Source organism: Diadema antillarum, unplaced genomic scaffold, assembly GCF_040938485.1.
Source record: "Diadema antillarum isolate AM-2024a unplaced genomic scaffold, OU_Dant_1.0 seq00001011_RagTag, whole genome shotgun sequence".
NCBI lineage: Eukaryota > Metazoa > Echinodermata > Echinoidea > Diadematoida > Diadematidae > Diadema > Diadema antillarum.
Genome location: NW_027271847.1, coordinates 229,626 through 246,503, shown reverse-complemented (window position 1 = coordinate 246,503; position 16,878 = coordinate 229,626). Strand labels below are relative to the sequence as shown.

The following is a 16,878-nucleotide window of genomic DNA, read 5'->3' as shown; positions in this document are numbered from 1 at the left end:
CAACAGAAGATGTGAACATGGTACACTTGTATTACCTCTGAGCATATTACTACCACTGTCACAGCTTTTACTACTACTACTACTACTACTACTGCTACTACTACTACTACTACTACTACTACTACTATTAGTACTACTATTACTACTACTATTACTACTACTATTACTACTACTACTTCTGCTAACTGCTACTACTGCTACTTATTGTGTACCACTCCGAACACTGCAAATGATTATACCACTTCACCATACGACATAATACCACCACTATGTGTAACTAGTTCTTGCAATACTGCTGCTGCTGCTAGTGCTACACTACTGTTACAAGTACATTATTTCAACAAAATCTCTAAATTCTGTTGCTACTACTATGACTACCATTATCTCTACATGCATTACTATATTAATATCATTATTGCTATTTGTGCTTCCAATAAAATGATGTGCTTTACTTCCTATTTACCGTTAAGACACAAATATTGATATTTTCTCTCCTTCCTCCCATTTTCCAAGGGATGTAGATTGCTTCTAAAGTCCGTGTGTCCCTTTTGCAACCCTGAGAAATAGATTCCTTTCATAAGCTGGTGTATTGTGAAAGAAGGTAACCTAGACCTTTCCTCAGAATATTAAAACTGGGAACTTCTTTATGATTGAGGAGGAAACAATACTACAGATTTCCAGTAAATTTATTCGGACCCCCCAAAAATGCCAACAGTTATTCTTTATACAAAAAAGAGCATATCCTCGAGTGACATTGGGTTAGTTTTTCATTTCTTTAAAAAAAAAAGCTCTTTTGGTATATTACTGCAAGATATCATACACAACGTTTAGAGACATTATTCTTCAACCATGCAAAATTCTGTGACGTCTGCAAAAGAAATATGACCTTTTAAAGCAGAAAGTAAGCAGTAACAGTCAAGGTGCATGGTGAATGATGGCATGGGGTATTGAAGGTATTATTGAGGTATTAAGTAACAATGAGTCATGGCAAGTCAGAGCATTGGGACTTTAATCAAAGAGATTTTAATCCTGTACCTCTCTTTCTCTCTGAAATTGATGACTATTGTTTCTTATCTTGAGGCAATCTGTGTACCAGGCACCTTGCAAATATCCCAAGGTAAGAAGACATGACAATAGGACGTGAAAAAACAGTGGTTGGAAGTTTAGCCAAATGTAACAAACTCTGTAGCTGCGGTCACACTGGCAAAACTTCTGGACGTTTACTGGCGGCCACATTTCTTGAAGTTTAGTTCTTCATAAATTTTTGATGTTTGAGCCATTAGTGTGCATGCACAACAAAGATGAAAGTGTACACCCTCTGACAGCTAATGATTGTTACATAGACAATGCACACATGTACATCAATAAGTGAGTGCTTTGAAAGCACTGCAAACAGGAAAAGGATTGGTCACATACGTGACAAACTTTGCGACATTTCAGCTGCCAGCATTTAGACTGCGCAAACTTCAAGATGATTTGCAGGCTGGTGTTCAGAAAATTTCCCTAGATTGAGTGGGAAGCTCCATAGGAAGTTTTGCAAGAAGTTTTGCAATCGTTAGCGATCACACTTCTAGCACAATTCGAGAACTACAACTTGGAGAAGTTTTGCCAGTGTGACCGAAGCTCTTTTGTGTGCTGGTGGCTAACCATGAGGTTCAGTTTTATTCCAAATGTGCCTCTTTGGAGATAAAGAGGCACAACTCACCGGGATGTGTCATGCCAGCTCGTGGATAAACCTAACCTGGTGATGGCCCCTGTTTTGGGCCATTACCAATTTGCAACCAGAATGTATATTATTTCAGTGGCAACTTTTTGATTTTTATGATGGTATTGAGGGGTGTAATATACTCACCTGCCTTTGATAGTTTTCTGGTTGTACCATTTGCTGTAGTCCTTATTTGTGACCCGCTACAACAAAATGATCCTAAAGTCGGGCGAGGTCGATTATTTGAAAATTGCATGATATAATCCCCTAATCTTTCTGCTTTAAATTGATATATAACACATTTTATAAAAATAATCGGCTGCGGAGATATCGATGTTTAAAAGAGAGCATGTCGAGACGTCTGGAAAATCACTGTTTCGAGAAAAGCGCCCTAAAAGTCTTCCTTTCGACGCAATCGCAATCAAGGGACACGCAAGTCAGTTTTCACCTCTGGACAATAGAAGGTAAGCCCTAGCAACCCCCGAAGAGTTCATTCAAGCACATCAGCGTCGGCGGTCTCCTCACCAACCAATCAGTGACCCCGATGTGAGAAGCGGCTGAGCATAGCGCACCCCGCCCGCATGCACCAGTCGACTGGGCAGTGTGCGAGCTTCACGCTTCGGTTAGCAGCAAGCAGCAAACTGACCAATGAGATCACTCTGGTCGTTGTTAGGGGCGGAGCCTATCTGTGGCGCTCAATCCAAATTTTCGAACCAGTTTCTGCTTCGTTGAAACGCCAAACAACATGGCTCAGCAAAACGCTTTTTTTTAAAGGACAAGTTCACCTTCATAAACATAAGGATCTAGAAAATGCAACAATATTAGTAGAACACATCAGTGAAAGTTTGAGGAAAATTGGACAATCGATGCAAAAGTTATGAATTTTTTAAATTTTTGTGTTGGAACCGCTGGATGAGGAGACTACTACAGCTTGTGAGTCATATGCGTACAACAGTATAAAGAAAATATAAAAGAAAATTCAACATATTTTCACTTTTTTTCGCATAATAAAAGAGCAATTGACTTGCCTCTTTCTAAAGGCAGGGGGAATAATATTACCCATAACATTTATCGGTAACGAGTCAGGGGAATGTGTACTTTTTTCAAAAGATGGAATTTTGTGAAATTCTCTTTATATTTTCCTTATATTGTTGTACGCATGTGACATCTAAGTTATTCATACACTGCAGTAGTCTTCTCATCCAGCGGGTACTGCAAAAAAACTTCAAAAATTCATAACTTTTGAACGGATTGTCTGATTTTCCTCAAACTTTCAATGATGTGTTCTACTAATATTGCTACATTCTCTCAATCCTTATGTTTATGAAGGTGAACTTGTCCTTTAATCTTTCCTTTGATCATTTTGCTTCAAAATTTCGACAGATGATAGAAGACATGTTAGACTCCAATAATATATCAAAATCAGAAAATTGTAAGTTTTGACCAATTTTAATGCTCTGCCTTCAAACTCGATTTTCGTGGCTTCGACCTTGCGCGACTTTAGGACCTTTTTGTTGTAGCGGGTCACATTTACAAAATATCACAAAAAGAATGATTTGCATATACCATGCATATTAAGTAATGATTTTTCTCTTAATGATTTTTTTTTTTCCATTTGAGAGCTAGTGAATGCTTAATATTCAGGCTTTGCAATAAACTTGTGTACTAGCATACTTATAATCTTGTGCATACCTTTGTAGCAAAGGTTTTTACCAATGGTTACCAGAGAGATTGCTCTAAAGTCATTAGGAATTAAAATTGTTGCACAATTCGTGGCTGCAATCCTTTTGTAAGCAGTGTGCTTGCTATGAATGATAACATTTTTTGAAGGAATTAGGTCTTGTGAAATAAAGAAATTTTGTCGAGTGGACACCTGTTTGCCTTGTGCATTTACATGATGGCAGTCTCAAAATTCAAATCGAATATTCTGGATTCGCAAAGAAGAGTAAATCTTTTTTCCCCCTCATTGTCAGAGCTACCAAGTTTCCCTGACTGTGGAGGAGGCTCTCTGAAAACACAATATCTCTTCATGTTCTGACAATAGAATGTTAAAGCCTCTCAGGTCGCTCTATAGAACTCCCCCCCCCCCCCCCCCATTTTGGTGTGTGACTGTTTAAAGAAGCCCTAGAAAAAAAGTGACATTATGCATCACTCACTCTGTAATCATACATTGAAAAAAGAAAAGGACTCTTTCATCAGTTTTTCAATGATAAGTTTCTTTCTGGGTTGAGAACAGTAGTAGTCTTGCAGTCTAGGCTCATGCACAGTATATTACCATGGATAGCACTTGAATTCTTTCCATTGTGTAACAATGCTTGGATGTGATATCCATCTTGTTGCCCCCTAATGTCACCAACTGATGTTGCTACCACCCACTCCGTGAAATTTGATATGTATGACTGCTCTATCTGCCTTCCATCTAGAATTCCCCAGACCTCCTGGATAAATTGTAGAATACCCTCATGACAGCATTCTTGTGAGCCTATTTCTCTGTTTTTTTTTTGTGACATTAGTTTAAACCCTTGAAATTCATGGGGGGAATGTAATAACGAAATGATTTTGAAACAGAGGTAGATTATGTAGAGCATCTTTCCATCTAGAATTTTTTAATGAGGTAACGGTGATACAAAGGTGAAACATTGTTAAAGGACAAGTTCACCTTCATAAACATAAGGATTGAGAGAATGTAGCAATATTAGTAGAATACATCATTGAAAGTTTGAGGAAAATCAGATAATCCGTTCAAAAGTTATGAATTTTTGAAGTTTTTGTGCAGTAACCACTGGATGAGAAGACTACTGCAGTGTATGAATAACTTAGATGTCACTTGCGTACAACAATATAAGGAAAATATAAAGAGAATTTCACAAAATTCCATCTTTTGAAAAAAGTACACATTCCCCTGACTCGTTACCGACAAATGTTATGGGTAATATTATTCCCCCTGCCTTTAGAAACAGGCATGTCAAGTGCTCTTTTATTATGCGAAAAAGTGAAAATATGTTGAATTTTCTTTTACATTTTCTTTATACTGTTGTACGCATATGACTCACAAGCTGTAGTAGTCTCCTCATCCAGCGGTTCCAACACAAAAATTTTAAAAATTCATAACTTTTGCATCGATTGTCCAATTTTTCTCAAACTTTCACTGATGTGTTCTACTAATATTGTTGCATTCTCTCAATCCTTATGTTTATGAAGGTGAACTTGTCCTTTAAGGTGTCTCAGGAGGGTCAGAAGTAAAGGTTGTTAAACTGAGTGATCTTGTCATTCTACAATTGTACTCTGATATTAGCGATTATTCTTTCCCTGGATGATGCTTTAAGGGTGACTTTAACCCACCAATACCTGGCAAATGTGTTTGGTTGATATCCTTTACGAAGCAGTTACTCTAAAAATTTCATGTTAAAATACTGAACTGGGTGCCCACTGTTTGCTGCATACCATGATTTCATGATGAAATTTCATATGGGGATGAATAGCTGCTGGTATAACAATGACATTGTCTTGTAAGCTGTACTTCACAATTCATCCAGGCTTTTGTATTGTGATGTTTATGTTTCATGTATTTGTTGAAATGTGGAATATGGAACAATAAAAAACAAACAAAACAAAACATAGGCCTGCATCTAAAACTGATTAAACTGGCATCCTTTTGAGTTATAGAGACTGATAGCATCACTTTGAACTCTTTCTATTTTTGATAAATGTGTCAGGCATCCCCTGTGGTTTACAAGGAAGCATTCTTGGGATTCTCATGCAACAGTAAAACATACAGGTAGACATGTTTATTATATTCTTTCCAAATACCCTTAGCTTTGTCCCCCCCCCCCCTCATTTCATGTAAATAAGAGCTACTCCTTTTCCATGCACAGGGTCTTATTGTTTTAACACTAACAATGTGACCTATAGTATCTGTAAAAGTGTAAATCACGTTTTGAGGTGAACTGAATTTGGGCAGTATATTAGTTGATACACCCTGAATATCTAGTATCCCTGTCTTTTTTATGGCTGCTAAAAATAGAGGACAATTGTATGCTCTACAGAAAGAAGGAATCATTACAAATGATACTCAAGTCCCTTTGGCATGGACTTCAAGTAGTGAATGGCAATAAGTTGCGTAGGGAGAGGGCCAAGCATAGGATCTAGAAATGGCTATGGCTGTGATTATCTAACTTGAGAGAGAGAGAATAACATTTCAAAATGCATTTGGAATGGTGTTTTTTTAATGTGGTTTGAAACGTGATTCTGATGGTGCCACGTTTATCTACCCATTATACGTGTAGAATCACGATTTGAGTGTTGTCACTGCTTTGAGCAGTTCAACCCAGGAAGCAGAGGTCAACTGAGGCCTGTGTTGTAACCTTGCAGGTTGGATGCTGCGTGGAAGCTGACCTTGGCAGCTCAGAGATATAAATGCGTTTCAAAAAAGTGTCGCACTTATCTACTCTCAGAAAGGCGATCATGGTCTCAAACACATTTGAAATGTCCCTTATAGAATGGCATTTCTAAACACGTTTGAAAACACGGTTAATTGTGTTGAATATCTATCACCTGAAAATGCCTCAATCACACTTTAATAGGATCATGATTCTGCCTCAGAAAACTTTAAGATAAATACACTTTATGTCGTTGGAAAGTAATCAATCATGAAGCTTTGTCAAAGTGACAAATGGAATGAGATTAAGAACGAGTATCCCCCTGACTCACTGGAATGGCAGGGGCTCTTGGAGGCAGGTGGAATGATCATTTAATTATTGAAGTGATTCATTGCGACTTGGAATAGATGACCGTCGCATACTTTTCATACCATTTCTATAGTGGACCCAGTCTGCAGTAGAACATATCACTCTGATGAGTAGAGACATGGAAAGGGCATTATCTCTATAAATACTGACAAATTGATGGCATGTGAATGCACATTTCTTTAATATCTTTCTCCCCTAATCCCTCCTTTTGCTCTCTTCACCTATTCTATATATATGTCTACGCATCTGTCTGTCTGTCTGTCTGTCTGTCTGTCTGTCTGTGTTCTGTGTTTAGTATGTGAGACATTGAACATATTTCGTTATATGTTTCACAGCCTTCTTAGTTAGCACTATTCTTTAATTCTATCTTGCATACAAAATTGATCTTGACAACCTGATATCCTGCAAAAACATGTATTGTGTGTAACCTATATGTGTATTGTATCTATGTATCTGTTTACTCATCTGTCTGTCTGTGTTCTCTGTGTAGTATGTGAGATATTGAATGTATTTCATTATATGTTTCACAGCCTTCTTTATAGTTTGCACAACTCTTAAATTCTATTTTGCATACAAAATGGATCTTGACACACTGGTTTCCTGAAAAGAAAATTACTGTGTGCAACCTTTGAGAGAAAGATAGTTCTGTGAAAAGGAGAGGTGGGGGAGAGGGGGGAAGGGGAGAGGGGGGAAGGGGAGGGGGAGGGGATGAAAGGAACTGATGTGACACACACTGCTTGGTAATCTTAAGAATTATGACAAAGTGGAGGCTGTGATGCCAAGGATAAAATGAGTTGCTTCCTCTTAGAATTAGTCGAAGCAGAGAAGGAAAAAAAAAGATGTTTCTACTTCCTGACAACTGAGGAGCAAGTTGGATAGTGACCCCTCTGTCTTTTGAAATGATGGTATGAGAGGATGAAGGAAAAAAGGTCATCTGACAGATGAATAGTAAACTTAGATACAAAAAGAAAAAGCTTAGCTCACTCATTCTGGTGTGGAAAAAAATGGATATTATTAGAGGATGTGGCATTCTGCCAGGGATATCTTTACAGCATGTTGTGCTGTTTCATTCTCTCGTTCGTTCCTGTGGGAATGTCTTATCAGAAAACAGAACATAAGTCACTCCACTGTTACTCATTTTACACACCAAACATTCATGAAGCTTATTAAAGGTAATGAATGCCCCATTCAGACCGACCTAGCCCCCATCAAGTTACCCATTGGAGTCCTGTTGGTTTGACATGGAGAATCCTAATCATTATCAGCGATGAATTGTGTCCACATTTGCAGCCAAAAAAAATAAAAATAAAAATCAGAAGCAAAAAAGATTTGATCCTCTGCCAGCTAGCCCTGAGTGCATGCAACCTAAACAGTACCTGGAGTGCAAAGGCTGCGTTAGTATGATTTTGCATTCTTAGAAGCACTTATTTGAGACATGGTTTGACAGAGGAGCATTTATAAGATTTTATAGCGAGCATGTTTCTGGCTCGCTCGGACTGTGCCGTTCTGCATCTCATTATGTGCAGCATGTCCCTTTGGCAATTAGATTGGTCAAACAGGGCATGAGCAACTATGACATCATTATTATAAACCATGTTTCAAATAAATGCATTTATAACTTTCATAACCTTGTTTCTAAGAATCACACCTCCACAGTGCATTTCAAAATCACATTTCAAAACTTTGTTTGTAATCACAACTACCGTTTACAGCAAAATTAAAACCACAGAGCATAGTTTTAGAACCATCTTTCTACCCAGAAAAAAAAAAATTAAAAAATTGCTATTTATGCATTCCAATAGTGCTCACTTCACCATCAGGCAGAGTACTTGAACTCATCAGTCTGGTAGAGGTGGGTTCAACAGGAGACCCCTTTCAGATTGAAGGAATGCAACAGGTGCACAAGGGGCACACCCATTCAAAATTTCTTGGGTGTGAAAAGGGTATGCAATATTAGTATTTCCCAGTGGGATATACTTCTTACACAGAATGTTGCCAAAAGTTTATCTTTTCATTGGATTATATGAAACATATGAAATTCCATTATCACGTGAGATATGAAAGAAGATATGTCAACCACTCCAGGAGAGAAAAAAAGAGGAAAAAGGGAAATGTATTTCTCTGTGAGTGAAAGAGAAAATTTATCAACATGCACTGCATGAAAAGAATGACTCAAATATTGTCACAGTGAGGCTATACAAATTTATACAAAGTACATGCCTTTAGGACATTTGTTCAATTGATCTATAAGTATAACATCAATCAAGTTTGTCTGATTTCTCTGAATATTTGCTGAGGTGTCAATTTTGATACCCGCCTTTAGGTATTCTTCACTTCAAGCTCGATTCTTACTTTCAGATACATATCATGTATCTTCATTCGTTTGAAAAGGCATCAGGAAATGACCGTGAAGATGTGGTGTATTTCGTGATCACATCAAAATGTATGATTCATGTTTGAAGTACATTATTTTTCAGAAATCACACCTTTTTCCTCACCCCCTTAATACATGCATGTGTAGAATGAAGGCGCCATGTGACCTCACTTGAATAGAACAGCAGAAAAATTAAAGGTTCACCTTCAGTCCCTTGTGCTAAATTACGAGATAGGTTGACGACAGTGTGACAAAATTTCAAAAATCAGGTTGGCAAATGTGTTCATGAACTGTTTACCATAGCAACCATGATACCTAGTCAGTGAAAGGGCATAATTTTACAAAACATACATGTATTCCGTCCACTTGACTTAATAGCCTATGCATTTGGCAGGGTACGGCCCCTTACTTCAAACAGGCACTAAAGCCCCTACATGTAGGCCTACTTAGTCACAGTTTTCACAGCTGTCATTGAGTTTTAGTCGCTCCAGGCAAACTTACATGTGGGTTTGTAGCACCTTAGGGGACTTGCCCAACCTAGCTTTAACCCTCCAGGCCCCTTTCATATAACATTCTGCATTTTCACTGGTGCAATAAGTGTCACCATGGCAACAGTTGGGCTGCAGCCTATCAGCCATGACCATTGAGGTTGTTGCTGTAATAGCTGCGATTATAGTATAGTAGATTGCAATGACTTGTTCCAGTAAGCGCACTCCTCTCTTGTTATGAATTGTTCCAGTAAGCGCACTCCTCTCTTGTTATGAATTGTTCCAGTAAGCGCACTCCTCTCTATGAAATGGGCTCCTGATTTAAAGGAGGAAATCACAGTTGACACAAATAGATAGTCTCTAGAGGATGAAAGGGATGACTTTACCTTTAAGCAAGAGAGAGTTTGATCATGACCTCAGTAGGCTGAATGTGAAGGGGGCTGTCTCCACAAGTTACTCCATGAGGGAGCCCTGTGGTTAGGGTGAGTAATGGCTCTCAAGTGTAAACAAGCACCCTACTACATGAGGCACCACATGGGTACAGGCAACAGTGGCATCGTTCCCACTCGTCTTTATTGTCACCACCATCTTTGTCATCAACATCATCATTATCATCATCATCATCATTATCATCATCATCATCATCATCATCATCATCATTATCATTATCATTATCACCATCATCGTAATTGTCATCATCATCATCATCATTATCATCATCATCATCATCCTTATCCTTGAAGTTTCCAAAGCATAAAATCACTGGAATCCATGGTTGCCAGAAGCTTCACATACATATTCTTTTTTTATTACAATGAAGATAACTATCATTAATGATAAGAGAAATTGCTCTCTCTTACCCGAGAGCTTGTTGACACTTTGCTTATTGATAGTTAAACTCATACTTTTTCATCAACAAGTACCAGTGGATGATGAAAGTCAGAGGCCTAATGGTAAAATGGTAAAATGCCCAGCAGGCAAGGTTACAGATAATTTTAATTCTATCATGAACTGGACAGTGCAGCTACTACCACAAGGAGTTAGGATATATGACTGTGTACAATGTTTATTAATTCAGTTAAAGACACACAACAATGTTTTATTGTAACTGATAGACATTAATTAATTAATTTGAACAATGTTTGATGTGCATGTTTACCTGAGGCTAGCTTGAGCATGTACAATTTGAGGTGTTCATCAACTCAGTGCTGACAGGGATCAGACTTACCTCAAATTTTCACTGACGTTGCAGAGAGGTTGCCAAGCTAGGCTTGTATGTACTACTGTGCTTACACAGGCTGTGCTGGGGGGGGGGGGGGGGGCATTATCATTTGTCATCAAACTTACTGTCTACAACTTAACCACAGGAAATCTTGTGGTTAAGAACATCAGGTTCAGTTGAAGAGAACTTAAAGTTAGTAAGTTATCAAAGTGAGTGTTCACATGGACTGTAACTTAACCATTTAAGGACAGGCTAATTTTGCTACAACATGCATATCCCATAGACACCTGCCTGAGTATTCCCAGGACTAGTCTTGAATGGGTTAAAGTTTAATGTGTTTGGGGCTCTACTATCATTGAAGTTGCTAGCTAAAAGTGACCTTGAGTGAAGTCAACTATATGAGCCTCACCAAAGTATAACCCATAGTAAAATGATTTCTGACTCATCCTTTACCGGGAGGAGAATGCTCTTTCTATTTGTGAGGGAAACTTGAGGCCTCAGTGTTTTGTATCACATCATGGATGGAAGCATCTAAAACTGTCACCCCCACTATCAATTTGATGACATAGAACATTAGTTTTCATCAAAGTTAGGATAAAACAGCGACACATGATTGCATCTTGATGATTTCGTGGAGAAGGAATTATTACTGGAATAGACCTTGCATAGCTTGTTTTTCTCTCTCTCACCAAACTGTGACAGAATCAGTCTTCTCTTTTATGAGCCTTCATCCTCTACACCAGATTTCATTTCTTCTTTTTTTTTTTACCCCATCAGAGTTGAAAGAACTAAGGAATTAAAGGGATGGTACAGTTTTGGTTGAGATGGGGCTTCAGGTTTCCAACTTCTTTTAGTGATAATTCTTTTGAGATGATGAGAAACCTCTTCTGAAATGTGAAAGAGCATACGATTCTAAGAGAAATTCAAAGTTTATTTGATGAAAATTGGTTTTGAAATGGCTGAGATACGTGTATCCAAAACAAAGCGACCCTGTCCTACCTTTTATTAGGTTCGCTTTGTTTTACTTAGTTTCCAGATATCTCAGCCATTTCAAAACCGATTTTCATCAAGTAAACTTTGAATCTCTCTTACATGCTCTTTAACATTTCAGAAAGTGGTTTCCAAGTATCTTGCAAAAATTTAAATGCTGAATTCTCACCTCAATCAATACTGCATTGTATACTATTCCTTTTCGAAGCTAAAACAATGAGCACAAAGTTATTCCTTGCAGTCTGACCCTCTTGAGACCTATCATCCCAAAATGTCACTGCCATTATAAATAAAGCGGTTGCCAAGGGTAACAGTAGATTTAAATTGTCACGTATTTTCTCCTACTCTGACACATCTTTTTGTCATGTTTTGATACTCAAGCACTTCCCAGTCAAGTACTGTATTGCAGTTGACTGATCAAACAAATTTAACAAATCTCAGTTGGTACTCTGCTGATGGAAAAGTTTGTTTTCATATGAAAACTTGTGTCAATAGAAATCTTGAAAGAAGCTCATATAGACACATTACTTCACGTACTGAATAGAAACATTTTGTCTTTGGAAAAAAAAGGATGCTTGTACCTTTGTCAATTTTTTTTTACCTACTGCTCTCTATTTACCCACCTATTTTTTTTCTCTCTCTCCTGCTTCAAGCATGCCCAGTCAGCTCTGTAGAGTAGTAGTTTGTGAAATTCGTGACCCAATAATTCTTCGCTATTCTCCCCCGCTGAGTGTTTTTACTTGTTTCATGTTTCGGGTGTCGCTCTCCTCCCAAAAAGACATTCCAGGCAACTTTTGTTTGGAGGTAACCCGTGGGACAATTGTCGGCATGTGATGAGAGGACAAGCAAAAGGGGGGGGGGGGGGGAAGAAAAGGAAAAAATTGCACGGCATGTGCTATGGTGTGAATTCGATGCAAGGGGTATTCAGTGTCTATGGAATATGTTATTGCACAGTTGAAATACATTCCCAAAGCTGCATATAATGTGCATTAATATCTGGCAAGCATGCAGTATGCAAATAAGTTCATGTTAATTCTGTGACACACACGCATGCATTGCTAGCCTAGCTCTGTGGGTGGAGGGGGGGGGGGTTAATTACTTAAAGACTAGGGTAAAAGTATGGGGATCATTTAGAAGGGGGCCTAAAGTATGTATAGTCCTAAGAATCCAGAGCTAGAATCGGGGTGAGGCTCTGGTTGATTTAGGGGGCCAGGCTCTGTGACGGCATTATGATTTGGAAGTGAACTCATTCGTTTTACGTATAGGAAGTACTGTAGGATTAAGGAGGGGATGATGGAGCATATGCAAATGAAATGCTTTCTATCCTTTTATTTTTGTGTAGACTCAATTCCAGCAGCAAAATCCATACATGGCCTAGCTGTGTAGACACTCTGTCTGAAGGGATGGTGCAGTTTTCTTAGTCTTTGAAAAATTTAATATGATTGCATAAAATATGGTATTCATTCTTTTTTTTTTTTACATGATTGTGTATGATGCAGACTTACAAGGCAATGACTATGTCAAAAGAAAGTGATAAATTGTTTCCTATCAAATTAGTAGGCCTATAAGATTACCCCCAATAATGCATATCAGACAACATATTGTACAAGAGCAGGCAAAATCTCCATTGTGAAGTGATAGTAGTGGCACAGTCCTATTTGATATAGGCCTACTCAGTAGATGCTACTGCAATGACACAGAACTACTTGTGACCAATATCAATACTCGCTTGACTTTGTAATGACACACCACTGTGCCAAAGTCCTATAGGCCTAATAGCCAAAACATTAACAAGCATGAATAATTTATGCTTTTCTTAGATTTCTTGTGAAAAATAATTTCTTTAAGATTTCTTTTCTTTTCTCTTCCTTGGAGCATAAAGCATGTCTTTAAGTTTGAGATGGACAAGTGTATGTACGGCTTGACGTCGAATCCAGATCAAGCACCCAAAAATAATTGTTATCTTTCTCCTTATATGAATTTGCTACTGGTTGTGAGCTCCTCTAAGTTGAGGCAGCCACAGCAGTATTTATCTGTAACAAAAGATTCCATCTCGCCAAAGCTTGAGAAATCAAGCATTTGATGGTTCCTTTATAAATTCTGCTATCGGGTAATGACCCACTGCAAGATACACAAAGATATCTTCTGCTGAGACTTGTATTGTGATTTTGAAGGACAAATGTGTTTTGTGAAAATTTTGTGAAAAATCAAAATCTAGAGTTATTAAAAGGCTTTTTGAAATTCTGCCCATTGTGAATAGATTTTTTTTTAATGAGTAAGTTTGGAATCTTGTATCCACATTCCTAAATTCCACTGACCTGAAGAGACAAAAAGATATAAAGAAAGCCCTGAAAGGTAAGATGAGAATTTGGATGGGATGGGCAAAGTGCTATTTATTTTGTTGTCGGACATATTCACTGAAAAAAAAAATAAATAGATTCTGAAGTGCCAGAAAACGAATAAAGGTGCACACAAATGGATTATTTTTAATGCTGTACAGTGATATATCGTGTAGTTCTTTTTCCAGCGGCTCTGACCTGAATAAATGACAGATTTGTTGAGGACAAAATATTATAGAGGGAAAGAAAGGCAAAATTCTTATTGTCTTTCGAAGGACATCATTTGAAAATACAAGGCCAACCTCTGGTCTTTTCTAGCAGCTGTGGTATAACATTTGGCAGTTGTGAACAGCCTGTCATGGGGCCTATTAAGCAATTTCTAGGGAGAAATAAATCAAAAGAGTGACCAGTTTTGGCATTCTTATTTCGGTGATTGCAGCAAGAGGTACAGCAGGGGTATAGAGGCAGATACCTAGCTAATTTTTGGTGAAGCGCATGGATTATATCTTTCCTTGAAGCAGTCATGTGTCAGTGAAAGTAATCTGAGATGTTGAGGAATAACTGCATTCCAGGAGTGGAGGAATGTTAAGGCACAAACTAAAACCAAAGTTTTAATCCATTCCTACATTTTATGGTGGATAATCATTGCACTCTAGCAGTACATTCCATAGTGAACATCCCAGAGCTAGAGGATTCGCCACTACTCCTGAGCTTACAGCCACCGAGAGCTTAGCTAGCTCTAGGTCTAGTCCTCTGCCCCCCCCCCCCTTCCCCACACTCGCTGAGAGTTGTCAGACGTCATTTCTCCAACCCCTGCCTGACTCCCGAACGAACGGCTCCCTTACTCAGTGGAATCCAGCCAGCCAGAGATTCTGCCCATGATAGCAGGCGTGGGGGGCTGTCATTTTGCGGGAGGGAGAGGTTGCCAAGAGGACGCGCTCAAACCAACGTTACCTACTTCCCTTTGAGACCGCTCGGACGACTTCTCGTTTTCCTGTGTACTTAGATGCATTGCAACAAGTGATGTGCACATCTGTGTTTATTCTATGCACCCATGATTTCATAAACCGCATTTCCATAAACTCGGACCAGTACTCAGCCACCTCCAACCCCATATTGTTATTTTCACACATTTTCATGTGATTCCAGCATCACCAAGGATTCTGAAAAATCAATATCTCAGGCAGGGGAACGAAACCACATGCAGCAGATTTCACAGACTCCTAGTGGACGGAAACAAAAAGAATGAGAAGTTTTCATTTCAGATTATTGATCTGAGCCTCGTTTATGCCGGAGACTATCTGGGAGTGCAGTGTTTTGAACAGTCTCTGTGAAGTGGATTTGTGATTTTGTCCTTTGCCAGTTACGTGTGTTTGATTCTCGTCCCCGTGGAAACTTAAGATAGATGCCGTCTTCATTCTTGTTTCTCCTAAGTTGAAGGATATTGTACGGACATCATGAGGAAGCTGAAGAAGTGGTTCATGCGTCACAAACGCAACCGCAACCCCAATGCCCCCGTAAGTAGCTGCGTGCCTGCCCTCTCCTCATGTATCATGATTGTCTGATAAGGCCTAATGTGTTTGAAAGGATTATTATCACACAGTGGATCTGTTGTTTTGGGGAAGTTTACGTCTATCTGTAGCAGCCATACATTCCTGAAACCTTGACAATAGTGTGGTCAAAACTAAAGAATGTTGAGGTGTACCTGTAAGTGAAAGATTATGAAGGATATGAATGACTATAGACCTTGTAGGCTGTTTCTCATCAAAAGATTGACCTTCAGGTCACAATCTCCTGAAATTGCAGTTGCTTCCAAATTTCTTGTTACGATGTATTTTAGATAAATACCTTCAGGTAGGGGATCTACTCTTTTGTAACATACCTCAATTGTGGGGTTAAATATATCTAAACTAATGTTTACCATGTGGTAAAGCTGTCTTACATATTTCAGTGAAAAGACTCTGGTTGCTAAAGATTCACAGAATTTCTGTTTTGTCAAATTGTGTGAAGAAAGCTGGTAGCTGTTGAAAGCTGTTTAGATGATGCAATAAGCTGATGTGATATTTATGATATAAGTCTGTTTGCAATTTAAGACATTTTACCCCATGGCCATTGGGAATAAGGATCTTGTAGAAAGTCTGGATATTTTAGTATCTGTTCGGGATAAACAGATAAACTGCAACATGTCAGTGTGGAGTGTTCTTGTAGAAAGGCTAGAATGTTGTAGAGTGCTCCTAGCTCATAGAGTGAGTGACTGCATTGATTTCACATCATCCTGCTACTTTTAAGTCTTCTTGTTGTTGTTTGTCAATAGATATTATTCTATTGTCACTTCAATGGGCTAGCCATCCTTGTTGACATCGATGTCAAATGTCAGAAGGGTATTGCTGTGTCACAAAAATTGTCCCATTCCCTTGAACAGATGCATTGAGGTGCAAGACAGGATCCCATAATATTGCCTGTCAATGTAACAGGTACCATCTCTGTTTGACGTGTGCCCAGATTGTCAGTGGTGACTAATGCGCAGTAGCACATAAGGTTTACATATCGCAGTGCTGTTACGTCTTGCGGCGATAATGGAGGAAAAAAGCATTGATGGACATTGAGGGTATGACGAGCGACAGTAAGGAGCAGTTGGCCGTTACCTATCAAGGCTTTTCGCTACCCTTAATATCAGAACAATGACAAACTTACAGGGAGTGAAATTGAAATGCACTTTTGTAGCTCTCAGAGCAAGAAGGACCTTGTATTCAACTTTAGACCCCCATCCTTCCTTGTGGCTACTGTCACTGATTGAGCCACATGTGCCCTCCAGGGCTAAAAGGGTGTGTCTGTGTTCAAATCATGTGTTTTGATGATTTGTCCTTTTAACATATACAGAACTTTTATGGAGTCGTATTTCTTAATGTAATACTCTTTTAACAAATAATTGTAATGTTTAACATCCATCAGTCACTGTAAAATATACCCTTTCTGAGCTCAGAAATTACTTTTAGACTCAATAAGCCTTAA

At 38.6% G+C, this 16,878-nt stretch overlaps 1 protein-coding gene across 3 annotated transcripts in view; it reads left to right on the top strand.

Moving 5' to 3' along the window:
• LOC139742639 (uncharacterized) overlaps positions 1-16,878 on the top strand; it is a 156,325-nt gene that overhangs the window by 86,572 nt on the left and 52,875 nt on the right. The window contains exon 1 of one of the 3 annotated variants that reach the window (XM_071653165.1): positions 14,805-15,383. The exons of the other annotated variants lie outside the window; for them this stretch is intronic. Within the exon in view, the coding sequence (XP_071509266.1) occupies positions 15,324-15,383 (60 nt within the window). The 5' untranslated portion in view covers positions 14,805-15,323. Of the gene's footprint in view, positions 1-14,804; positions 15,384-16,878 lie in introns of those variants that run through there. 3 annotated transcript variants of the gene reach the window in all.